General features: G+C 39.7%; 2 protein-coding genes across 2 annotated transcripts in view; one reads left to right on the plus strand and one right to left on the minus strand.

Moving 5' to 3' along the window:
• Window positions 1-354: 354 nt before the first annotated feature.
• Window positions 355-4,034, minus strand: LOC307269446 (carbohydrate sulfotransferase 12-like; the record flags this gene model as incomplete). The annotated part of the gene is made up of 4 exons (XM_080052414.1): window positions 355-619; window positions 2,524-2,831; window positions 2,973-3,116; window positions 3,909-4,034. The coding sequence occupies 4 exons, from the start codon at window positions 4,032-4,034 to the stop codon at window positions 355-357; spliced, it is 843 nt and encodes a 280-aa protein (XP_079908540.1).
• A 14,890-nt stretch (window positions 4,035-18,924) lies between these two features.
• Window positions 18,925-25,914, plus strand: part of syt4 (synaptotagmin IV) — a gene marked incomplete at both ends in the record, with an annotated part of 7,599 nt that continues 609 nt past the window's right edge. The window contains 4 exons of the mRNA XM_080051877.1: window positions 18,925-18,958; window positions 21,186-21,799; window positions 21,908-22,231; window positions 25,477-25,597. Coding sequence (XP_079908003.1) covers window positions 18,925-18,958; window positions 21,186-21,799; window positions 21,908-22,231; window positions 25,477-25,597 — 1,093 coding nt within the window. The remainder of the gene's footprint in view (window positions 18,959-21,185; window positions 21,800-21,907; window positions 22,232-25,476; window positions 25,598-25,914) is intronic.

Here is a 25,914-nt window from a genome sequence, read left to right on the forward strand (position 1 = left end):
TAATAGGTTTTATTGCATATGAATGATTAAACCCCTCTCTGTGGACACACTGTTTTGGACGTCTTGAGTAGATAACAAGTACATTTAAGGGGAAAATTGTGCTCCAGACATTCTATTCTTAATCCCTAATAACATCTCCAAGTTTTAATATTTTTACTTTTAAACATAATAGCAGATAATATTGGAAGACGGCCTTTTGTCCCACTTCTCAAGAATCACTGATACGTTTTACATAACGTACCAACTTTTTCGGAATTGTGGTGGTAAATCAAGCCATTCATCAAGCAACAGAGCTCCTAATGTAACAAAGCCATTAAGTCAAATATTTCCTTATCAAAAGGAAAATGTGGTTTCTTATCCCCAAAATCCTGACATCATCTCACCATCGAGCAATTCATCAGGCCTCCTGTAGCCAAAGAGCCTGAAGTCCTCCTCATACAGCTCGTACAGCTTCCTCCTGTCCTCTAGGGGCACTGTTCTGAACCAGTCCAATGCAGAATCATGTGCAGTCATGTTTTCATAGGAAGGAGGGAACCTAATGTCGCCCTCCAGATTTAGGATCTTCAGTAGCTGCTCAGCGTCCTCCTGTAGAGTCTCCTGATGGCCAACATAGTCATACCTGAGAGAGGTACAAGAAGCCAACATTAAACTATAGGTCAAAAAGACTGGTTCTCTATTTACATTCCATTCATTTGTTATTGTCACATTTTAGCAATAAAAGGAAGAATTTCAACTTCTTTTGATGCCTTTTTACAGAAGAAAAAAATAGTGGCTTGGAAAAATTATCCTACTAAAAATTTTATTTAATATAATAATTAACTGCCAAAACATTTTATGTGCATTCTGGAAGGACCCACCCATATGACCTGATATAGCTTTCAATGTAGTTAGAGTTTGAAATAACTTTGATGATTATTGATACAAGAACTGTTGTTTTAAAAATACTGAGGTCATAAAAAACATTTATGATGATTATTTATTTATTTAACGTTTTCCTCCCAGTGGTTATATTTTTTGATGTATTAAAACTGTTTCAAATCTTGTTCCACTTTGCCAGTAAAGTTTTATAGAAACTTTTTATAACAAATCCTTTTTTATAGTTAAAAGATATGGAGCGTGGAAGAAATATTAAAATCACACTCTTACACCAATATTATTTGTGTATATTTTTAAAATGTAATAAATGTTTTCAAATGTTCCCAACAACAGCAGGACATGACCTGTAGCTCCAGCACTGCCTAGAATTGTCAGTAAAGCTTTACAATAAGGTACACAACATTTTAGTACCTACTATATTGATATGTACGGTGGCGCTGAGCATTCACCAAATAAAAAAAAGTTCCACACCTTATCTAGCCTTATTAGCACACCAGGATCTCGTAATTATGAGAAAAGATCTCATAATTACGACATCAGGATCGCCCTCTCATTCATCAATAACATGCCACTATTCAACGTTATCGTATTTTATTCCTGTTCTAAAAACACACTTTTCTCTATTTTGGCCTAAATGTTGATTTAGCAATTTAGTTGTCGGGGTTCCGGTGCCGTGCCAAACTTAACTTAAGCTACTGATGGGAAATATAGGCTAAGCCCTCAGAGCCGACCAGAACTGCCCTCCTCAGATGGGGGGCAAACTGTCAACTGGATGGGCTGGTCAAAGTGGTTGGCAGGAACGTAACATTCAGCCACAGGGTGATACATGAACAATCAAAAAAACATATGTAGTGGGTAACACAAAAAAATAAAATGTATTAGGTAGCACAAAAAGAAAGAAACGTATGTGTTAGGTAGCACAAAAAAAAATTATGTAGTGGTAGCACAAAAAAAAACATAAGTAGTAGGTAGCACAAAAAAAAGTATGTGTTTGGTGGCACAAAAAAACTTGTGTAGTAGGTAGAACAAAAAATAAATTAAGTAGTAGGTAGCACAAAACAAAAACGTTTGTGTTTGGTAGGACAAAAAAAACTCATGTAGTAGGTAGCACAAAAAAATGTATGTAGTATGTAGCACAAAAAAAAACTCATGTAGTAGGTAGCACAAAAAAATGTATGTGGTATGTAGCACAAAAAATACTTGTGTAGTAGGTAGCACAAAAAAAAACATGTGGTAGGTACCACAAAAATAAACTTTAGTAGGTAGCACAAAAAAAAACATGTGGTAGGTACCACAAAAATAAACTTTAGTAGGTAGCACAAAAAAACGTATGTGTTAGGTAGCATAAAACAAAAACTTAAGTTGGTAACATATAAAAAAATAAACTTGTGTAGTAGGTTGCAAAACATTTAAATAAACGTATGTAGTAGGTAGCAAAACATTTAAATACACGTATGTGGTAGGTACCACAAAAAAAACCTATGTAGTAGGTAACACAAAAGAAAACCTATGTAGTAGGTAACACAAAAGAAAACCTATGTAGTAGGTAACACAAAAGAAAACCTATGTAGTAGGTAACACATTTCTATGTAGTAGGTAGTACAATTGTGTGTACCTTATTGTAAAGTGTTACCGAAATGGCCTTACTCTATGAGACAGGGATGGCACAGGCGATGCATCTGCCTCCAGTGGGGTTCAAAAGGCTCTTCCCTCTCCGTCATTGGGTCCAGCAGGTACTGAATTAAGTTATAAAATGAGGGGCGCATGCCGGATGCATACGCCTCATCCACTGACTGAGGTGGAGTAGGCTGGTTGGCATATAGGCGCAGAATGTACTGGCCAAAGTTTTCATAGAAGTACTGATTGTGCTTCTGGAACTTGTCTCGGTAGGCTGAGATGAGACGGACAAACGGGTCCCGGACAAACAGGAACTTGGTGTAATGCTTCAGCTTTGCCTGTAATCAACAAATCAGTTTACATCAACCCTCTGTCACACTAACACTCTTCTGCTTGATTCAAATGCTCATGGGACTAACTATCTCACATGCTTCCTGTTTGAAACTTAAAGGAAACTTCTGAACATTTTGTGAACTGACCTTCATCTCTGGTATCGGGGATTTGATTAGGAGTTTGAACGTGTTAGGGATTTGAACCAAATCACCAGATATGGACATGGGGTCATCATATGGCTCGCTCTGGTTCAGGACGTACATAACCCTCTTCCAGTTGGTACACGCCACCTGTAGATAAGAACAGTACTAAGTATGTACAGTCATGGTAGGGAATCTGTGATGCTCTATGCTCTGGTATCGGGGAGTTGATTTTGAGAGGGTACAAGTTAGGATGGTGGACCAACTCTCTAGGTATGGAGATTAGGTCGTCATATGGTTTGAACTGGTTCAGGACATACATAACCCTCTTCCAGTTGGTACACGCCACCTGTACATAAGAGCAAGTCTTAGGGGTTGATCCAATAAAAAACAAAGAATAGCGTGAGCCTTCTAAAAAATTGCATGTTTGGTTTTGGTTTGTGTGTGTTGTGCTTGTGATCAACTAGTAACAGCGCAAATGACAACAGGTTAGAGGTAGTAGATTTGAAGATGGTTTGCGTTTGTTACTGGTTTCCATGTTTGGACGTAGAGCAGAGTGACAGCAAGAGCAAAAAAGAGAAATATAATGCTATAGAATTAGAGGTGTTATCAGAAAAGGCAAAGATATGCATTGTTGAGCTACAGCAAAGATAATTTATATTATTCAAAGAAACGCGATATGTGACAGTCTCTATGACAAAGTAAATTGTGTTGAAACAAGAACTGATGAAATTAAGAGAATAGGGCATGACATAAGGAAGAACAAAATAAAAAATAACTCATCATAAATCCTCTGTGAATAAAATAGGTCCAGGTGAGTACAGTCAATCACTAAAGCATGAGAAGTTGACCAGGCATTTCAGGGTCAGCTATTGGTGTTGGCGGGCTTGCATGATCCACATTGTGTCCTGTGTTTGCTGTATGTGTTTTTGTTTGTATCACCTTGGGAATATAACAGTAAATGATTCTGTGCTTGTCATTCACAATCAGATGGGACAGATCTTTGTTCTTCATGTCTTGTAAGATGCGCTTCCCCTGGGAAAATGACTCTCTGTCAGCATCACACATTTCTCTTAGCAGTTGCTTTCTGGCTTCCTGCCGCTGATGGATCCTCTTTGCTGTGATAAGAAGAATAAGAATATTTCTTGTTTGCTGTATTGATTCTGATTATTGTGTGGTTGTGAAATGGTTCATGGTAAAATAATAGAACTTCATGGTGTTTTTGTTCTTGAGGAAATGACGTACAGGTGTGAAAGTCAGAGGCCATGGGCCTTTATTGAAAGCCCCACTTAGGTAAATAAATGCACTGTGTCACACATGTAATCCAAAAGTAATCGGGGTGAGGTTGTAGATCTACTTTTTTGCTAATCCATTTATCAATTCTTAGTCCATTTCAAATGCAGTGAACACATTATACAAACAAAACATAGTTTTAACAAATCAGATCATTTTCTAACCAGGACCACAGCAGGAACAGTGAAAAATATACTGATATTTACACATACTGATATTGTACCTTTCTTTCCTTGCGAGGTGTTCCATTGGTCAAAGGATGATATAATAAGGGACAGGGATCCCATAAATCCGAGGAGGAGCAGGATTTTTTTGTGTGATTTCATGGTAACTGGTGTCATGAAACGAGTCAGAGTTTGTCAATCAACAAGAAACAATAAAAGTACTAAATGTTCTTAACTATAAAGACTCTACATATGATAATTGCATAATTGTTACTTCAAGTTTTTCGTTATCAAATTCTGACCTTTAACACTAACCAATAACACAAGGGCTGCCTGTGACAATAATGCAAGTTAAGTTTAGTGGTGTATTGTCATACAGATTACTGTTATAAGGGCGTATTCACACATGCCGTGTTTAGTTCGGTTGAAACAAACTCAGGTGCACTTCCGCCTTCGGTGCGCATCTTTCAGGCAGGTGTGAATACAGCAATCGCACTCGGGGGCGGACCAAACAAGCGTTCCGAGACTCAGCTGAAGAGGTAGTCTCTGCTGCACTTCGTTTGTGGTGTGAATTTGTCCGGACTCGATCCGACCCAAATGCAGGAAGCACTGTGTTTTAATAAATTGCTGTCAGCTTCACATTATGGGAAAGTGTTGTTGTCGCCATTATTATGAAGATAAGTTGTGGTTTGACCGGGAGCCCAGAACAGTATATTACATTATATTATATTGTATATATTATATTACATTACAGACCGGGTATGAAAGTAACACTTTTTTCCAGAGCACTTAAACTACCATTTCTTTTAAAGCTACAGTTCTGGATCTTAGGCAAAGTAACCATATTTGTCTACTACAAGTGGCAACCATTTAAATTTCCTCAACTATATCACGGAATTTGTGAGATTATGACAAATAAAATGTTACCATTGTTACAACCTACCCCACTACCGGGGTAGATTGCAACACGTACTGGGGTAGGATGTAACAAGTATGCAAAATGCAAAAAAACAATGGGACTTAATTTGATAGGCCCATTTATTGATAAGCATAAACAACAGGGTAGGTTTGAAAATAGATTCACCAAAAATATTCTTAAATTATTATTAATATTAGAGAATTAGATATTAATGAAGATAGTTACATGCATCGTGTGTGTGTGGTTGTGTGTGTGTGTGTGTGTGTGTGTGAGTGGGTGAGTGAGTGTGTGAGTGAGTGAGTATATGTGTGTGTAAGTGAGTGTGTGTTTCTCATCACGCTAGTAAATTAATTGTCTCTATGTGCATTGATTCCAATGGATAACAGTGCCGGGGTAAGTTGTAACATGTGTTGGCATGAGCCTATTCTTCTCGCGAGCCGCACGTCCAGCAGCAAAAATACAGTAAAAATTATGTTTCACATCGTAGACTACAAGCCACATAACGTGGCATTCTCATAGGGCTTCATATTATAACCATATGAAACAACAATAATTAGATTTTTTGATGTAGACCTTTTTATTATTTTTAACCCCATATTTTATCAATTATATATTTCGCAGTTTTTACTTCATTCTTCCTGCTTCTCTCCACCCCAGAATGTCTGTCCAATGAATGAATGACCTCAGATCACGTGTGGTTTTGCTTCGTAATGCTGGTTCACTTACAAAAGGGGCAATATGAAAGTGGACCACACCAAACAAAAAAAATCTAAACTCTATTTGGTCTAGACCAGTGTTTTTCAAACTGTGGGGCGTTATGAGTTATGGCAGGGGGGGCGCGGATGAATATGTGAAAAAAAAGAAAACTAAAAAAAAAAAAAAATCTTTTTGAGTTTGTGTTTTTGATATTAACACCATATTAAGCAAATGTAAGTTATCATACAAAAAAAGGAATACAATGTTTTGGTCTAGATCAGGGGTTTTCAAAGTGTGAGAGAGTGAGCCCCCCCTCAGAGAACAAATTTCAGCGGAGCCCCTCCCCCCCCAAAAAAAAAATCTAAATCCCTGTGTGTTTTGAAAGATCTTTTAATTATTTTAAAAATTTAAACATATTTTTGAAACATTCTAAAAAAAATTGTGCGTTTTTAAACACATTTTTTAATAAATTTTAACATCTTAATCCAGTATTTTAATCCTGCTTCCTTTAAGCATGGATAGTAGTGACTGAGTGTGCAGCGGAGTGAGAAAGATAGGCAGACAGACTTGCCCAAATTATGAGAGGCACCTATTTGCAGACCCATGGGGAAAGTGGAGCTCCACCGGAAGCCACGCCCCGAACTCATTTCATTGGTCAGAATTGTAACCTACTCTGAATTTGTTTTCTTCTTTTTGTTTTACTGCCGGAGTTCACCTAGCGGTGAATAATAATACACAGTTTCCACCGGTTATGGTGGTAGTAGACAGTAAAATAAGTCAGTGGTAAATGGCCAGGACGTTGGTAAAAAGTAGATGTTGAGGTAGAAGATGAATGAAGCAACGAAGCTTTGTGTAGCCTACATCTTCCGAAATCCGTCTGTTTAACTCACAATTGTCACGAGTAGGTCAATCACATACAAATATAAACTCTTATAAATGAAACACAAAAAGTGCCACCACATTAAAATAAATAACTAATTTTAAAAAGTGCAAACACATTAAAATACACAACTAATTTAAAAAAGTGCAAACACATGAACTTTTTTTGTTTTATTTATAAGAGTTTATATTTTTATGTGATTTGTGTCTTTCAGTGACCCCCACATTATTATTGTGTGTGTGTGTGTGTGTGTGTGTGTGTGTGTGTGTGTGTGTGTGTGTGTGTGTGTGTGTGTGTGTGTGTGTGTGTGTGTGTGTGACTTCCAAAAGCTGCTTGTCTGAGTCATGGTCTGAGTTTGTGTCTTTTCCTGGCTGAGGACAGAAAGCCATTCTGATACTTGTACTTTACAGTACAATCATTGAATGAAGCTGTCAAATGTACCGGCACTTATAGCTGTCAAATTTACAAATCGTCTTCTAAACCAATGAAATTGAGAGTTCATGGTTTTCCACCAATGAAATGACGTTCGGGGAGGGACAACGCTTTTGACCAATGAACGAATGAACTGAGTTTGGGGCGTACAATTCTGACCAATGAAATTAGTTTGGGGCGTGGCCCCATCCTATTTCCGGTGGAGCTCCGTTTTCAATGGTTTTCCCCATGGGTCTGCAAATAGGTACTCTTGCAAATTATTGACTAGTTAGACGTCATTCACACACATATTTTTTTGCTAGTGCCTCTGATGTCCTGATGGAGGAAAATAGTAGCCAGTGGAGAACCAGACCCTCCTAGGGTGGTCCGTGGGTATGCCCCCCCGGGAGATTTTTTTTTCACCTTTTTAAAGTGAAATGCATGAATCTGGTGCACATTGAGAGGAAAATTAAGAGGCTAAATATAAGGAATTTTGTGTGAACAAATAATTTGGAGACACTGGGTCTGATGAATTAGAAGCTATTGAAGAAAGACACATGGATTTTCCATAAATATATTAATTTAAAATAAAAAAAAATTATGCAGGGTCCTCTGGGTTGGGCTTAGCGCTCTTTTTAGACTTATTTCTCTGTAATATAATGAATGCATTTAAATGCAGTGAGAGGAACGAAGCAGAAGAACTCTTGTCCAGCTATACCGTGATCTTAATATAAAAAACACAAACTAAAAAAAAAAAAAAACATATTTTTATTTCACATATTCATCCACGCCCCCCCCAGCCATAACCCCGGGGGCGCGCCCCACAGTTTGAAAACCACTGGTCTAGATAGTTAATAGCCTAATAATTGATTTAAAAAATTTCCTCTCAAAGTGCACCAGATTCATGCATTTCACTTTAAAAAGGTAAAAAAAAATCTCCCAGGGGGGCATACCCCTGGACCCCCCTAGGAGGGTCGGGACCTTGGATGGCTACTATTTTTACCCAGCTGGACATTGGAGGCACTAGCGAAAAAACACTGGGTGTGTGAAGGACATTTAACAATAGTCAAATATTTGGCCAAGTCTATCTGCCTATCTTTCTCACTCCGCTGCACACTCAGTCACTACTATCCACGCTTAAAGGAAGCAGGATTAAACCACTGGATTAAGATGTTCAAATGTATTTTAAAAAAGCAAAACAAAAACATACTTAGATAAAGATGTTCAAATGTTTTGAAAAAATTGTTTAAAATGTGTAAAATCTAAAAAAAGATCTTTCAAAACACACAGGGATTAATACCTTTTTTTTGGGGGGGGGGGCTCAGCTGAAATTTGTACTCTGAGGGGGGGCTCACTCTCTCACACTTTGAAAACCCCTGGTCTAGACTCTCTAGACCAAAGCAAGTGAACTAGTGGACTTTCCCTGTGTGAATACACCCTTAGTGTCCTGAAATGACTTCCTGCTTAACACACAACTATACTCAAAAAAGAGTACTAAGCTTGTGAAATCATTAACAAGCACCAATGGTTATCCATTGGTGAATTATTGTCTGTGACAAAGACACACAGATGAAACTGAGAAAGGCCATGAATTAATAATATTAATATTAACTAATCCAAAGAAAAAAAAATCCTTCACACGCATTGCCCAATAGTGTCCTGAAGTGTTTTTCTTCCTTTTTTTTTGCATTACATGAAACAAACATACGAAATATGATCTTACCTGTACAGAGCAGACCTACATAATTCATAATATACTGAGCATAGGAGCCAATATGATTAAATATCAACATTTAAATAATAATACGTTATATTTTACAGGAAATGTCCCTCTAATATGAAATCTAACAATTTGGGAAAATGATCAGCTCAAATGATCAGGCAATCGTGTAATAACTGCAACAGACCTAGTGATGATGACTGAATAAATAAATAAAAATGAATTCAACAAGCACTATTGGATGCTTTAATATTCAAAATTATAATAAGTTATAACATCACTCACCTTTCTGCATACTTCTCTGATAGATGATTTGATACTGAGAGAAAACCACTGGTCAGTACCTCTGACTTCAGAAACATGCGTATACTGTTTCTACCGTACCGAGATCTTATCTTAACAAGTGTTTTGAGAGGACATATAAAACCATATGTTGCAGCTATCAACATCCTCCTCCAGGCTGTGGCCTAAAAAACAGCCACGCCTCCTGGCCTATCAACTGACAGGTGCTCAGAGAGGTAGCTAGTTGTTCAACCTTTAGTTTTCTTTCAGACAGTTTTTCTTTTCTTTTTCTTTTTTTTTAAACATAAAGTCGAGACTTTATAAATTCTCCATCATTATATTGTCTGTACACATGTGTGACATTTGTATTAGAACTCTCAGCTTCATATTTTAGGATTGAAAAGAAAGAGGCCATCAGACAACAACAGTTCCCATGTATTGAATTTATTCTATGTTGCCCACATTATGTTGAATTTCATGTGCAATAGTTTTCATCATTCATTAAGAGCTCGATCAATGTTTCCCAATAATCTATAGTATATGTTAACGACAACCAAATAACATTTAGAAATGTAAACTCAACATTATATATTTTAACAGTTGGTGTCAAAGCCATTTCAAAGAAACATTGCAATAAAGTTGCACAATAAAGAGAAACTAAACACATACAAGAGATACACATACACATACACACACACATACACGTACAAACAAACACACAAATACTTATCTTTCTCATAAGTTATACCATATTCAACTTCTGTTCCTCTTTATTACATCTTCATAATTGCTCTACTGTTTTTGTTGTTTCACTCTCTCACTGCTGCTGTCATTTCTTATTGTGTCACCAAAGTATTGTCCTTTGGCTTGTGTGTTGTCTTGTTTACACTGTTTCCTCTCTTCTCACCATAAAAAAGTGAAATAAAAAGAAATGAACTTGATACTTTGCTTTTAAGTGTCTCAGGTTCAAGGCTAGTGGAGATCAAGCCTTTGCGGTTGCAGCTCCAAAACGATGAAATAGCCTTTTAAGTTTTCAATACAATGTCCAATGACACTTTTAAGAGAAAACTCAAGGCGCATGTGTTTTCAATTGCCTTTGGATGTTCTTGGTGGTTTTAGTTTTTGTAGCCTCATTTTAGCCCAGTAAATATCTAATTGACTTTGAAAGAGAGTTCATTGCTTGGGGCACAGAGGGCAGGAGCTGCTGTGCTCATCTGACACCTTTCAATAGGAACAGTAACTAAAGTGACAAGTTCCTCACGTGACTGAGAATGACCAGACTGATTCACCGACACTAGTCTATTGGAGAGAGATGTTATAGTGAGGATGCAGGGCATGTGTGTGCATGTCGAATGGATTTCACAATGCTTAGTAGTGGTATCACTACTATTTCAGGCATATAACATGTCAGGCATTATATGACCTGACCTTAAAAAGATTGCAACAGAAACCATTCCAACTGTTTTTGATTCATGAATATGTAATAAATAACATACTAAAAGTCTTAAGGAATCCATGTGGTGGAAAGTTATTTTCTAAGGGTTTTCTTAACCATACTTTTATGCCAATTTTCGGCATCCTAAAGTACTGTTTTATTGTGCCAAATTGTTAACCTTTTCAGAAAAGCATGAAACTTGGTACACTTAAACAGTTTGGGGCCCTGAACATTTTCAGATATTTAGCCATTGCAAAATGTAATCATGGTTGCCGTGGCGACCATTTTACTTTCCACCATAGCCACATTATTCATTTTTCATCATAACTCCTGAACCAAACATAATACCACATAACTAGTGATGTCTACCCCTATGTTTTCATCGTCAGGGATTGCAATTATACCACATACAACATCAGAAACAGTTAAGGTCAATAGTTAAGGGTGAATCTAATGTGTTTACGAAAATGAAAGCCCATATCCGAAAACATCGCTGTGAATTTATAATGTGGGCCTATGTTGCATAAACATTGTGTAGTTTTAATTTTGTTTTCTAACAAAGACATATGCTTAAATGTTTGTAAAATACTATAACAATATAAAAAAAACACAAATATTTGTGAATGCTAAACTGGCACAAATTGATACATTTTTTAACTGATGAACATATGTTTTATTATGAAAATATTTTGGTGCACAATTCAAAGTGCAGCCAGAGCAGTACTAATGCAATGTGAAAGGGCTACATCAATGCATACCATGAGTATGCATTACCCTCTGACCCCCTCTGGGGTTTGGTAACTTGAGAGGGGAGATAAGAAAAGACAAATTTCAAAGTAGGCTTGTGTAATTGACTAATAAAAAAAAAAACTCAACTTAGTATTCAGATCGACTTTTACGAGTTCTCTTAAACATAGTGTGGTTTTCCTCATCGTCTTCCTCATCATCATCTCCAACCTGAGATGATTTTGCACCCCCAGATTATTTGTATGTACCACATGCAACAGAGCACTCAATGGCATGCTTCTTGCATGTGCACTTTCAGTTGTTACAGTCCGTCTTGCATGTGCATCAGAGACCCATAAGAGTATCTGTGGAGCTGTTGGTAAGGCAGTTTTGATATGGACAAGCACCCCATCATCACTCTTTCGATCCCCATTTGTGAGGCGGCATGGTACGTCTGACAGTTCCTTTTCTGTTGGTGACCACTGATTATGTTGATGAACTCTGCTTTATGTTGTTTGAATGGAACTTGTTTTTCTGCAAGGCAACCAGCATGTTCTCACCTATGACGGCGGCTGCTTTGGTCGTCCTCCCACCTGCTCACCTACATTGTGCCATGTCTTTGGTCGATCTGCCCTGTTGAACATGAAAACTTCCTAGCCATACTTCCTTTTGACATTTTCGCTGTACAGTTTACTAATGTCTTCGTATATATACGTGTCCGATCGATGCGCTGAACAAGTTCCACCATCCAGCACATATTAAATATGACCTGTCCCTTCCGGAAGGTCAGGTGTGTGGAGCGTCAAAATGGCATCTGTTAATACTGGCTTATGTGGCTGTCGAAGCAGCAAGAAGGTCTCAAACAGAGCTGGAGGCGGACTGCACAGTTCATACCTAACCTGGACCCCAGTTCGTGTGAACCTTTTGCAGCAATTATGTGTCACTTGAAAAGTAGGTGAGGATTCACCTGCACTGCTTCACAATCGATCTTCACTGAGGATCTTTGTACTGATGGTGATCACTCGATCCCTCTTCTTGAATGTGTTCTCAGCAGTAGTTTGTCCATCCATGCTAACCAAAATGGTGTTTCCGATGGCCTTTGATCTAGCAACATTTGAGGATAGGTGCGAGACACTGCACAAGCTTGGATCCAAGCAGTAATTGTGTCTAAGATTTTTTCCATTAGATTTGGAGAGACAGAGTAGAAATGGGGCAAAAAGGGGAAAGACATGCAGAGAACTGAACCAGGCCGTATTCTAACCTGGGTCCTCTGTGGGGCCTGCGCCTCTAGGGGGAAACTCTAACCACTGTGCCACGAGCGCTCCCTGTAATTGTGTCTTTCTTGGAGATTGTTCAGAACTGTGCACGTTGTTAACTTCAGCACAAGCTGACATGGAGTGAAGCCATGTCAGATGTTGCAGCTATGTCATCCCCTGCACTCTTGTGAGGCCACCAATGGTTTTCATACTGGCATTACATCTCTGCATCACAATACTTTGTATCTCCTTGCAGCTGAAGGGGAGTCGCAACAAGTGCATCACACAGAATCAGGCCATTGAGGACTCCATCAATGCTAGTCAATCTTGTCCTCTTCCCTGTCATAATGTGCACAACGACATTGGCTGCATAGAAAATCTCCATCACTTCCTCTTCCCAGCAATAACATGCCCAATGGACCCCTAAAAACTAACATCAGTGTGGAAGTCCCAAAGTCACTAACAACCTCTGGCTCAGCTTCTTTCATAAGAAAGGCCTTCTTTGGTGCCAAAGATGAACAATTAAAAGTCAGCGCACAGCTTACATCCGTTATGTTAGAAACCACACCCCAAGCCAGAAATCTTGGTGTTGTTGTAGACTCCGACTTGAATTTCAAGAAACACATAACATCAATTAATAAATCAGCCTACTACCACCTAAAAACATATCAAGAATTAAAGGGCTTATGTCTCAGCAAGATTTAGAAAAACTTGTCCATGCATTTATCTTTAGTAGACTTGACTACTGTAACAGTGTCCTTGCTGGCCTTCCAAAAAAATCTATCAGACAGATTCAGCTAATTCAGAACGCTGCTGCTCGAGTCCTCACTAGGACCAAAAAAGTAGATCACATTACCCCAGTTCTGAGGTATTTACACTGGCTTCCAGTCACTCAAAGAATTGATTTCAAAATACTGATGTTGGTTTATAAAGCACTAAATGGTTTAGGGCCAAAATACATTACTGATATGCTGATACGTTATGAACCGTCCAGAGCCCTTAGGTTGTCTGGGACAGGTCTACTTACAGTCCCTAGAGTTAGGTCTAAACAAGGAGAAGCAGCTTTTAGTTATTATGCACCAAAAATCTGGAACAAACTCCCAGAGAACTTGAGGTCTGCTGCAACTCTCAGTTCTTTTAAATCGAGTCTGAAGACTTTTTTGTTTCCATTTTAACCTGCAATTTTCTTTTTATTTGCTTCTTTTATTTGCTTTTAAATGTTTTTTTCATTTTATTTGCTTCTTTTATTTGCTTTTAAATGTTTTATAATGTGTTTTATGTATTCTAATCTTGCCCCTGTAAAGCACTTTGAGTGGCCTTGTGTCTGAATTGTGCTATATAAATAAACTTGCCTTGCCTTGCCTTGCCTTGCCTTGCCTTGCCTTGCCTTGCCTTGCCTTGCCTTGCCTTGCCTTGCCTTGCCTTGCCTTGCCTTGCCTTGCCTTGCCTTGCCTTGCCTTGCCTTGCCTTGCCTTGCCTTGCCTTGCCTTGCCTTGCCTTCCACCAGTGGTTGATTAAATGTGATGATTGGGGTGGAATTTTGGCAGTTTTTTGGCAGTTCACATAGGCACTTACATGTAGAGTAGATGCACTTGGTGTCACTATGTCTCATATCGACCAATGGGGTAAACACAAAGGTTGTTTTCCCCGAGTGATTGCCATGCTGTGCATCATACTAAACCATGCTGGCCTTTGTGAGACAAACAGGATGGCTGTTTTCCATATGAGTTCCAGGTCTGCTGTCGGGTCATGTGGTTCTGATATCTCTCTCTAACCAATAAAGGCAAAAATTACCAAAAAACAACTTGACATTGTTGTTTAGGAACTGGAAAACGTTTCATAAAGTGAAGGCCAGAAAATTAAATCAAATTAATATAATGACCTAATAGTTAATAATTTATTATATGCACTGCATCTAACACCATATATCTTGTTAAACAAAGTTGTCGGTTGATTTGGACAGTACTGAACTATTTGTGTGGACATCAGAAAGGAATGTACAGTGGCTTGAAAATAGAGCCAAATACAGGGCACACAACCTGTTAGAGTCTGCAACAGACTTGAGACCTGTGCGGAGTTTCACCTTCAAGGAGGACAACTACCCTAAACATACAGCCATATTTACAATGGAATGGTTTAGATCAAAGCATAGTCATGTGTTAGAATAGCCCAGTCAAAGTCCAGACCTAAACACAATTGAGAATATCTGGAAAGACTTGAAAATTGCTGTTCACAGACGCTTTCCATCCAATCTGACGCTGAATCTGAAGCTCAAGCTATTTTGCAAAGAGGAATGGGCAGAAATGTCAGTCTGTAGATGTACAAAGCTGGTAGAGACATACCCAAATAGCCGTGTTGGTCTATTACATGAAATCCCAATCAAATAAATGTACGTCTGTGGTTTTAACGTGACAAAATGTGGAAAAGTTCAAGGGGGCTGAATACTTTTTCAAGCCACTGTATATATAAATAAATTTTTTTAACACGGCCCCAATTGGAAATGTTATAGTTTTTTTACAAACATTTAAGCCTATGTCTTTGTTAGAAAACAAAATTGAAACTACACAATGTTTATGCAACATAGGCCCACATTATAAAGTCACAGCGATGTTTTCGGATATGGGCTTTCATTTTCGTAAACACATTAGATTCACCCTTAACTATTGACCTTAACTGTTTCTGATGTTGTATGTGATATAATTGCAATCCCTGACGATGAAAACATAGGGGTAGACATCACTAGTTATGTGGTATTATGTTTGGTTCAGGAGTTATGATGAAAAATGAATAATGTGGCTATGGTGGAAAGTAAAATGGTCGCCACGGCAACCATGATTACATTTTGCAATGGCTAAATATCTGAAAATGTTCAGGGCCCCAGACTGTTTAAGTGTACCAAGTTTCATGCTTTTCTGAAAAGGTTAAAAATTTGGCACAATAAAACAGTACTTTAGGATGCCGAAAATTGGCATAAAGAAAACCCTTAGAAAATAACTTTCCACCACATGGATTCCTTAAGACTTTTAGTATGTTATTTATTACATATTCATGAATCAAAAACAGTTGGAATGGTTTCTGTTGCAATTTTTTAAAGGTCCAGCCCTATTTTCTCACAAAATGCCTGTACTACAAGCAGTCTGAAGATATACAATAAAAAACTGTTCAACACTTTACTGAGCATTCTATACCTTTCCTTTAAATATACAGCAGTTTTAATGTTACACAAGCTAAACTACACAAACCCTAGAGGGCTGCATGTTGACACCATACATATTTTTTTCCAGGTGTATAATGCATATACAGTGGAAGAGCTGCTGAACAGATGAAGATTGAATAAATGATTAGATGACTCACCACAAAAAGGCTCTACATACTACTGGTGTCTATATGCTTTATTTGCTTATAAGAATGTGTACACCAAGGACAGGTTAAACCTTTGTAGGGGAGAGTGGCCTAAGTTGTGCATTTTGGATGTTGTGCCACCCCTTGTTTCTAGAAAACCGTGGAAGAAATTGGAAATGTGACCACATATTTAAGAAGATCCATCCATTTGACTCATCCTGTAAAGAAGGGAGACACAAGGAATAATATATAAGCACATTTAAGCTCAAAAAACTGTGTTTTGCCTTTCAAAGTAAAATTTCCATGTTCAAGGTTTTTTGATTATTGTGTCTGAACAATTATAGACAAGTTTGAAAACATTTGACACATGTTTTAGTGCTTTGGTATGCTACATTTTGAGTCTATACAGTTAGCACGATGTCAGCCCTAAATTGCTGCATCATGCCTATTATCCAAATTTCTGGGATTGAGGTGATTTGTGCCAAAGGGCTAAGGTGAGTTATAAGTAAGTAAATAAATAAAATGTATTTATAAAAGCACATTTATGACAGTTTGCACTGTCCAAAGTGCTGTACATAGTGCATTCAGTAGGTAAACAATGAAGGTAAAATAACAATAACCAAAATAAAAGACGTAAAGCCCATACATCCACATAAACACAGATAGTAGTGCAGAGGTAAGATAGTTAATGGGGAGGAAACACCAGGGTGTACATATGGGTTTTGAGCCTTGATTTAAAGGCAGAAATGTAGGGGGAATCACATTTGTCAGGTGGCAGTTGGTTCCACAAGCACGGAGCAACTAGTGCAAAGTACATTTCTGAGAGTTGTGCCATTGGCATGGCTGTATACGCTGGTCACCAAAAGAAAGTGATTGTCTACAGTAGCTCAGAAGAGAGTGACATCTCAATTCCACTTAACGACACCACTGATGAGAGTTCAGATGGCCAGAAAGATGATGATGGTGACTTTGTCATTGTGAGCTTTGCAAGTAAAACCATTAGATCTGCTAGGCCTTGTTTAAGAAAATTGTCCTTCAATCTTTGTCAACTATTTACTTTATTTACTTTGTCTAATGGATTTGTCTTGCATTACAGTTTATGAGATATATATCAATGGCACAATTCACCCCATGGTATTCTCTCCAACCGCACAACTTACACCACACCGGGGGCAAGTTGTTTTTTCCGAAAGCTATATTTCTTCAACAGTTTATTCCAGATCCAAAGGTTTTATTGTCAGGGATGCACAACACCCTGAAATATATGTACATATTTGAATTGGAGACTTTACTGTCAAGGCCTTACTTTAAAGTCACTTTGAGTGAAAAGTTGCACAACTTAGGCCACTCTCCCCTATGTATCTGATGCTGCCTCTTCAGTTCAACTTTCACAGAAATAGTATTGGTCGTCACAGGTGAGAATACCAACTTCGGTCACCATAGGTACAAACTGGTATTCCAAATCAACCTTGCTCTCCAACATGTTTTGCAACAGTAGGGAATTCTTAAGAAAACATGGGTATGTCCTGTATAAAAACGAATTGAAGCAGACCTAATATCTCTCTCATTACAACCATGTTAGTTTACTATACTGCACAAATTCATTCCGAATTCCCTTTTTCTTTCTTTTTTTGCCATTTGAGGGAAAATGCATTCTTTACAATGAACACTAGGGGTCAGTATTTGACAATGCTAAATGTTAAACTTGGTGGAAATGGAACACAGGTTGACTTGTGTGTAGTGTGCTGTCTTTTGTGCAACTGACTGTGGCTGGAATGTTGCCTGTGAAAGTGAAATGTTTCACATATTCATTACAGTTACACATATTTATACGACATATTACAAATGTGGCATGACAAAAAGAAAAAGGGAAAAAGAAAAGGAAGGTTCAGGCCATCCAGTTCAGCTTTATTGTACAGGATAAAGAGTAAAAAAGAACAATTTCCAAAAAAATAACTCACTTCACCTTCTAATGTCAATAGGCTTACTATCCTCTTCAGCTGAGTATATGTTCACACACAGAACAGTTTGTATACAGCACATGGTTGAAGTGCATTAATGTGGTTGTCTAATTGATGGTGATTTGCAGTAGCCTATTTTGGATTGTGAAATGATAAATTACAGTATTAAATGCATAGTAGGCTATTCAATTAATTGATTGTAATGAACTGACCTTTTGTTCTTATTACTACCATACTGCATGCAAACCTATCAACCAAATTATCACAGATTTTAATGAATGATAGGACCACGGAATAACACATCCAGTCACCAGTGTTATTATCGGAAACACACACACACACACACACACACACACACACACACACACACACACACACACACACACACACACACACAGGTGACCTGCAAAGTGGATGAGGTGACACAAGGAGGACACAAGTTTACAGACGGAGAGAGATACACACCAAGGCCATACATTCCCTAATAATCAATCAGGGAAATTGGCAGCCCCATTGAGCTGCTATAGCCTACACCGGGGTCCTGATTTCACAGCCAGCCTACGTCACCACTGCGTCAGCACTGATGAGCTCAGCGTAACCGGCAGGGAGGGTGGTGAACGAGAGAGAGACGGAGGATACGAGGAAGGAGGGGGGATAGAGAGAGAGAGAACGGGGTGTTGCCGCCTCTGAGACACACTGAGTAACAGCAGCAGCAGGGCGAGAGGACATAGCATCTATCCATCCTTCTCCCCAGGAAAACAAGGCAGGGAAATATACACCCCCCTCGACGAACCAGGAGAGCGAGTACTACGTGGGAACTAGGGAGCTCGGTGTGAAAGCAGACTGACCGTTTCAGCACCTCGGACAGTGACCATGGCTCCAATGGTGGAGGACGGAGCTCAGCTCGGTGAGTCCAAACTCTGGATGGCCACGATCATTTAAAAAAGAAAAAAGAAAAGAAAAGGGTGACAGCCAGGTGTGAATGTGTCAGACTGGTGGCCTCAGAAATGTTCACCTACCAGAGAGTACGCTACCGAGTTTTTGTATTTTTGATTGCACGCAACTCCTCTCAAAAGCAGGCTATACCTGTGATTAGTCGCCAGTTAGATGAAGTTGATTTGTTCCTTTTTTTTAATTTACGTTTTATTTCAGCGTATGGCTTCCTATTTCTTTCTACTTCTTTTTTCCATTATTAAATAGTCTGATAACAGTAGGCTTACGCGCATGTTAGACAGCCTATTCTATGACAAAAATACTCACGTGAAAGTAAAAAGCGTTCTCTAAGGTGATCCCAAACCCTTTACTGTAACACGTTAAAAGAACGTGTTTCAAGTTACCTTCAGACTCCATTTTGTAGTAATAGTGACACATAGTTATCAGGGAAATTAACCAGTAGCCTAGTGCGGCGGTGACGTACCGGTATTTTTATTTTTTTATCATTTAAATAAATGTAATTTATTTATTTTTTGAATATCAACACAATGAATTAAATAACATAATGCGGAATTAAGTAGGTTCTTAATACAGCACAGGTGACGCCCGGGAAGCACCTGTTTAGTTTCCTCTCAGTTCAGCATCTCGCCCACCGCCCTCCCGCTGCCACATCCATCTGGCTGTTGTTGTTGCCTTGAAAGCCAGTCAGCCCAGGATGTTAGGATGAAATATTAATGGACAGAAAAAGGGGGAAAACAATAGGCTATGTACTAGTGCTGTGATTTACTACTGAAATGTGTTATTGCGCACCCGTTATGTCTGTATGGTAGTCCCTTCAGATAAGCGATACACATTTTAAATGGTCGCCACGCAGACAACTAGGACTATCACAGCAAAAGTAGGTGTCAGTAAGAAGATAGGCTACACTGAAAATCAGCATGGGCGTAACACGCTCTAGAATAATGCAATATTAACGACCTGATACACACAAGCCTATATTATCAGAAATGGAAGCAAATAAGTGAAAATGTTATGAAAGTCCTGCATGTCACTTTTAGGGGAAAATAATTGGAAAAATCATATTGTTTATATGTTGTTTGTGTGTTTGTCATCATCAAACAGGCAGTAAGACAGTTTATATGAAAACATTTCTTAATCATCAAAAAAAAATTTCAGTCTGCATTATCCCATGATCCAATACATAACTACAGTTGATTTGTGACCAGCTGACAAAGATTCTAACTGATATCGATGAGTAATTACCCAGACCCCCCCCCCCCCTCTCTATGTCCCTCTCACTCTATGTAAGGGTGTTAACACGAGTGCTATTCTACCCAGCCTCCCTCTTAACTGCAGGATGATCGCCTGTGTTTCCTCCGCTGAGATAGACCTATTAGCATGAGCAAGCAGCATGATTGTCGATTAGTCACAATTCACCACCGCGAAACAAAGGACTGAAGCATTCAGTGGCAAATAACCCTGTACTATGTCTCCATGGTGACGTTTTAGTGATACTATAGGAGACGGAAGTGCCATTGGAAGCAATTAGGTCCCTAAAGTGCCGCTGCTGTTGAAAAGAAAACATGGCTGGGTGTAAGCAAATCTTCCCCTGCTGTAGGAGGCACATAAATGAGCATACCACAGGGCCCATCACACATTACTAGGCTATTATGCCATTCTTGCAGATGGAATATCATAGTGAGCTACTTTGTCCTTACAGTGGCGAGGGACACGATGCCTTAGAACCTGTTCCACTATGTTATATTATCTGGTATTTGTTCTCTGTGTGCACCAGAATGATCCTGATGAATCCCTCTCATAGTCTGGTTGTCTTCCATAATGCAGGTCTGCCTATTATTGACATAATGACCTTATGTCATTTTCCCTGTAGTTCATTACTTTCACCAGCTGTTTCCTGTTGATTAACTGTAGCCATGTTTGGATTATGAACACAGAGTACTGATGGTACTTCATCTGGGTTGAACAGATTGAGTTGTTTTCATCTCCCTCTGAGTCAAGCCTGCAGCCTGCGTCAGTCAGACGCACAAAATGGATTCAGTTGCCTCGGTGAAACAATAAAATATTTCTAAGTTGTGCAAGCTCAACAAATTTCTTATATGTGGTTGTTTGTTGGCGTGTGTATTCAGATCATTTCTAATGAAAGTTATACCCCCTCTCCCTCCATTCTCTCTGTTCTACAGTGGCAGTGCCAGTAGGTGTCACTGTGATGAGTGTCTTTGGCCTTGTCTTCACTGTGTCAGCCTTTGCGTGGATCTGTTGCCAGCGTAAAAACACCAAATCGCAAAAGACACCTCCCTACAAGTTTGTGCACATGCTCAAAGGGGTCGACATCTACCCGGAGAGCCTCAGCGGCAAGAAGAAGTTCGCTGCATCCGCCACCGCTTCAAATAACGACACCAGTAAAACTGACGTTAACGGAAACTGCCAGACTGCGTCGCTAATGAGTACTTCATGTAAACCTGCGTCAAGTCCAAGCGATTCCAGACCGGCTCTGCATCTGGATCTGGAGAAACGGGATCTGAATGGCAACTTCACCACCAAACCCTTTCATCACCACCATCAGAAGGTGCGAAGCTCCCCAGACCTGGAGCTGCCCTCTCCCCATGCAGGGTTCACCCAACCTGGGGTGATGGACCGCCGTGACCTCCCTTCCCCATCCAGCACCCTCTCCAGCCAGCTGCCCACTCCGGCTGTGGAGAAGCCCCAGGGAGAGGAGAGGGAGAGCGGGCTTGGGACACTCAACTTCTCCCTGGATTACCAGCCAGAGAAGAAGGCATTCATCGTCCACATCAAGGTACTGAATCTGTTAGGGCTTGTGCTTAATCGGTTTTTAGAAAGAAATTTGAATAAAAGTTGTCTCACAAAGTCTTGACTGATTGATTGCTTTTACTTTCTGAACCAGGAAGCCCATGGCCTGACCCCAACCGATGAGCAGTCCCTGACCTCGGACCCTTACATCAAGCTGACCCTGCTGCCGGAGAAGAAGCACCGGGTGAAGACCAGAGTCCTGAGGAAGACTCTGGACCCTGCCTTTGACGAGACCTTCAGCTTCTACGGGCTCCCGCTGGCCCGAGTGTCAGAGCTGTCCCTTCACTTCATGGTGCTCAGCTTTGATAGGTTCTCCCGCGATGAGGTCATCGGAGAGACCCTCGTACCATTGTCCGGGATCGACCTATCAGAGGGGCGTATCCTGATGAGCCGAGAGATCATCAAGAGGAATGTCAAGGTAAGGTCGAGAAGAATTTAGATTTTTGAACCTTTGGAATTCATGATTTCTATTTGTCTATTTCATACCAAACTGTTCCAGGAGCACTCAAATTAACAACAAAATCACATTTAATGACAGAAATACTCCAATGACTCATCATTTTCCTCATTATAACACTAGGGCTCAAATCTTTAGTCCCAAAAAGCAACGCAACAGGCGGTTTAGAGAAATGTGGCAAGCTGAACTAAAGTGCTCCCCCCATTACAATATTAATTAGTAGATTGATTAGTATCTAATCATTGTGAAATCCATTTACTTATTGAGGTTTAATTTACGTCTACTTTAATGACATTTCTCTAACTTAACTAAATGCTAATTCATAATCTTTTGTTTCTTGAAACCACACTGGATTGTTTCATCATCACTTTATAGTGTTAATTTAACTCTAATTAGAAAAACTTGCATCTTGTTTTTAAAATGGGTTGTCAATAATGTGTTGCAAATGCATTAAGGCGAGTCACTGTCATTGTATGTAACTCTAGTTAGATAAAAAAAACAGTAGTGCACAGTATCCCTCTGTGGAGACACAGAGACCAAATCTATTGCATTATAATATGGGTTTGAAAGCTGATACTGAGGCCGGGTGTTGTCCTAAATGGACCGCAGTAAGTTTGGATACATGATATTGCTTTGATTTTTAATTTATTTTAATTTATCTTTTTATTTTAGCTTGAATTTATTATTATTCCTATGGAGCCAATTACACGGAATATGTCATTTATGTAATCAAGGTATTTACCTCAAGAATAGATATGATAAGGCGGTATTCTTAAAATACCTGGCTAAGACAATGAATGATTTGAAATATGGTTCATATAAGTTCAATTAAGGTCCTTATATCCAAATGGAATCAGAGAGATAAAACAGCAATGCAGGAGATGGGCAGTTTGAAAGGGAATAGCATAATGGACATGTTTCCCAGTAGTGTATTGAATAGGAGTGATATCCACACCACACCATTATGGGTCTGTGGACTGCTGGTCAATAGACTTCTGCTCCAGACTGGCTGCTTCCTGGCAAATGTGAGGACCACACATGTGTTATAGCTACTTTCTAGTTTTTCCTGTTATGTCAGTGCAGTTGTTAATTTGGATTATGGCAGCAGGTTTGGCTACATTACAGTGAGTGTGAGATGATATTTCTTTCCATATCACTGGCCCATAGTCTAGTATACAGCAGTGCCCTATACATTGGTACCAGATGGTGTTGCTGTAAATGAGAATTTGTCCATTTGCAGATGGAATGTGAGATGATATCAGTGTAATTATAGATGTGTCAGCCAATATTGTACTGTGCAGAGCTCTGGTTAAGGTCAGCAGGAGGATATATCCACGCACACTGGTCCCTTACCAGGAGGACTGTGAGCTATCGGTAATATATTTCAAGATGTCTGATGCGATATGGTACTCCGGAGTATGGCTGGTGAAATGCTGCTGCAGATTCTGAGAAATATAAAAGGTTTATTCCCTCCCAGCAGAGCTCCCATTCGTTTTTGTATCATCAAGAGGAGACTATTTCTTAAATTGTCTCCTCCTGGCTCTTTCTACGCTGACACAAACCATATTTTTTAAATTCCATTCTATATTAAGGACCCAGGAGAGACCAATCCAATAACCCTCTGCAGTAGGGAGAAGTCGGCTGTGTCTGTCTCTGTACACTTTTTTAGCTGCAATTTTTGCCATGTTCTTAGAGAGCTTTAAGAAACTTTATTTAAATAAATGTGCAATCAACCTATTTTGATGGATTGACAACAGTGCTTTAAGAAGAGAATAGCCTATTTACGTTGCTGTGGTTTTGAGTATGACATGCAATGAATTTTGGCTGAATTCTCTCAATATGAGCAACACTGTCCCGTGTGATTAGAAGCAGCCCTAGGCTAACAGGGTGGTGGCCCTCTTTGTCTGACTGGCATAGATTTTGTCTCACTGCTTTGTGCTGGTACAAGTGTGTGATATTGTGTAGTGTGTGTGTGTGTGTGTGTGCGTGCGTGCGTGCGTGCGTGCGTGTGTGTGTGTGTGTGTGTGTGTGTGTGTGTGTGTGTGTGTGTGTGTGTGTGTGTGTGTGTGTGTGTGTGTGTGTGTGTGTGTGTGTGTGTGTGTGTGTGTGTGTGTGTGTGTGTGTGTGTGTGTGTGTGTGTGTGTGTGTGTGTGTGTGTGTGTGTGTGTGTGTGTGTGTGTGTGTGTGTGTGTGCATATGTGAACACGCACCAGAATCAATAAGGCAAGTCGCAGGCAGGCAGGCAGCCAGGCCACCGCCCTGTTTTCACCCGGATAGACGGCAGACACATTAGAATAGAGAGTAGAGTGTAGAATAAATCCACAATGTCCCCAGAGGAATGAACCAACCTGAAGATGGCACAGTCACATCTGTATTTTCATAAACCTAATCGTAGCAGTTGTCTGTGCTGCTTTCTCAGTGCATTGGCAACCATGAGCTCAGATGTTACATCCTGTTGGGTGTGATCACAGCATCCAGGGACCTGGGCATCATACTCTTGACCGTGGACTTGGGTTCTCAGTAACCTGTTCATGCTAATAAAGAGCATGAGGATTATTTATTTGATACATTTTCATGTGATTATCTTGTAAAAATAAATAATTATCTGGTGTTAATACACATCCTAGGCTCTGTAAACGGGCATGCAAATAAAGAGTATGTAAACAAAGGGGCCCGCACCATAGCGAGCAACATGCCGAGCCTAGGCTGTGTATTAACACACATTTCCCCAGTGCACACAGTATGGACAGGTGGTGGACCGTGAGGAGTTATTCACTGATTTCAAGAACAAGTGATTTTGACAACCCAAATTTCTCCAGAATCACTGACTCCACCTTTAACTGCTACTGAACAAACCTCTCCATTTTTGGTTAACTTTACCAAGTATAACATACAGTAGGGTTTTCAAAAGTGTATTAACAACAATATATTAGGACAGAGGTTACGGCCTCTTTAGCAGTGAACAGGGTCAGAAGAAGTGTGCAGGTCACTTTTAAAATTGAGAACTAAACATGTTTTTCTAGTTTAACTGTGTTTGAGTGCCAGTTCATGTCTGCTGAAGAACATGTCTGAAAGTCTCCTTTTCTCTGTCTCTTTCCCCACCTGCCACCTCTCTCTGCGTCCCCTTACTCTTTCACTCTTTCACCCCTACCCTCTACTATCCCCCACCACTCTCACCCATCCTCTCCACCCCTGTCCCTCCACAGAAGTCCTCAGGCCGAGGCGAGTTACTGCTCTCCCTGTGCTACCAGTCCACCACCGACACTCTGACCGTGGTCGTCCTCAAAGCTCGCCACCTGCCCAAGGCTGAAAACAACGGACCCACTGGTATGTGCACCTTTAAGCTCAACCTTTGGAGGGGGCGATCCCTGCTCACACAGGCAAACACAAATGCATGAACTTCCCTCACGCAACCATAAACAGAACATTCTATTTTTGATCTTCCCGCCAGGCTGCCAGTAATAGCCTACTTTAGATGCTGTGAACGTTGTCGTAACGACACCGCCACCATACCAAAGTAATCTGATCAGGATGTGATAGAGAGCACTTAAGTGACAAGCGCGCGTGCAAAAACAGACACACACACTCAAACGCACACACACACACACACACACACACACACACACACACACACACAGACACAC

The sequence above is a fragment of the Ammodytes marinus genome (genome assembly GCF_949987685.1).
Source record: "Ammodytes marinus genome assembly, chromosome: 23".
NCBI lineage: Eukaryota > Metazoa > Chordata > Actinopteri > Uranoscopiformes > Ammodytidae > Ammodytes > Ammodytes marinus.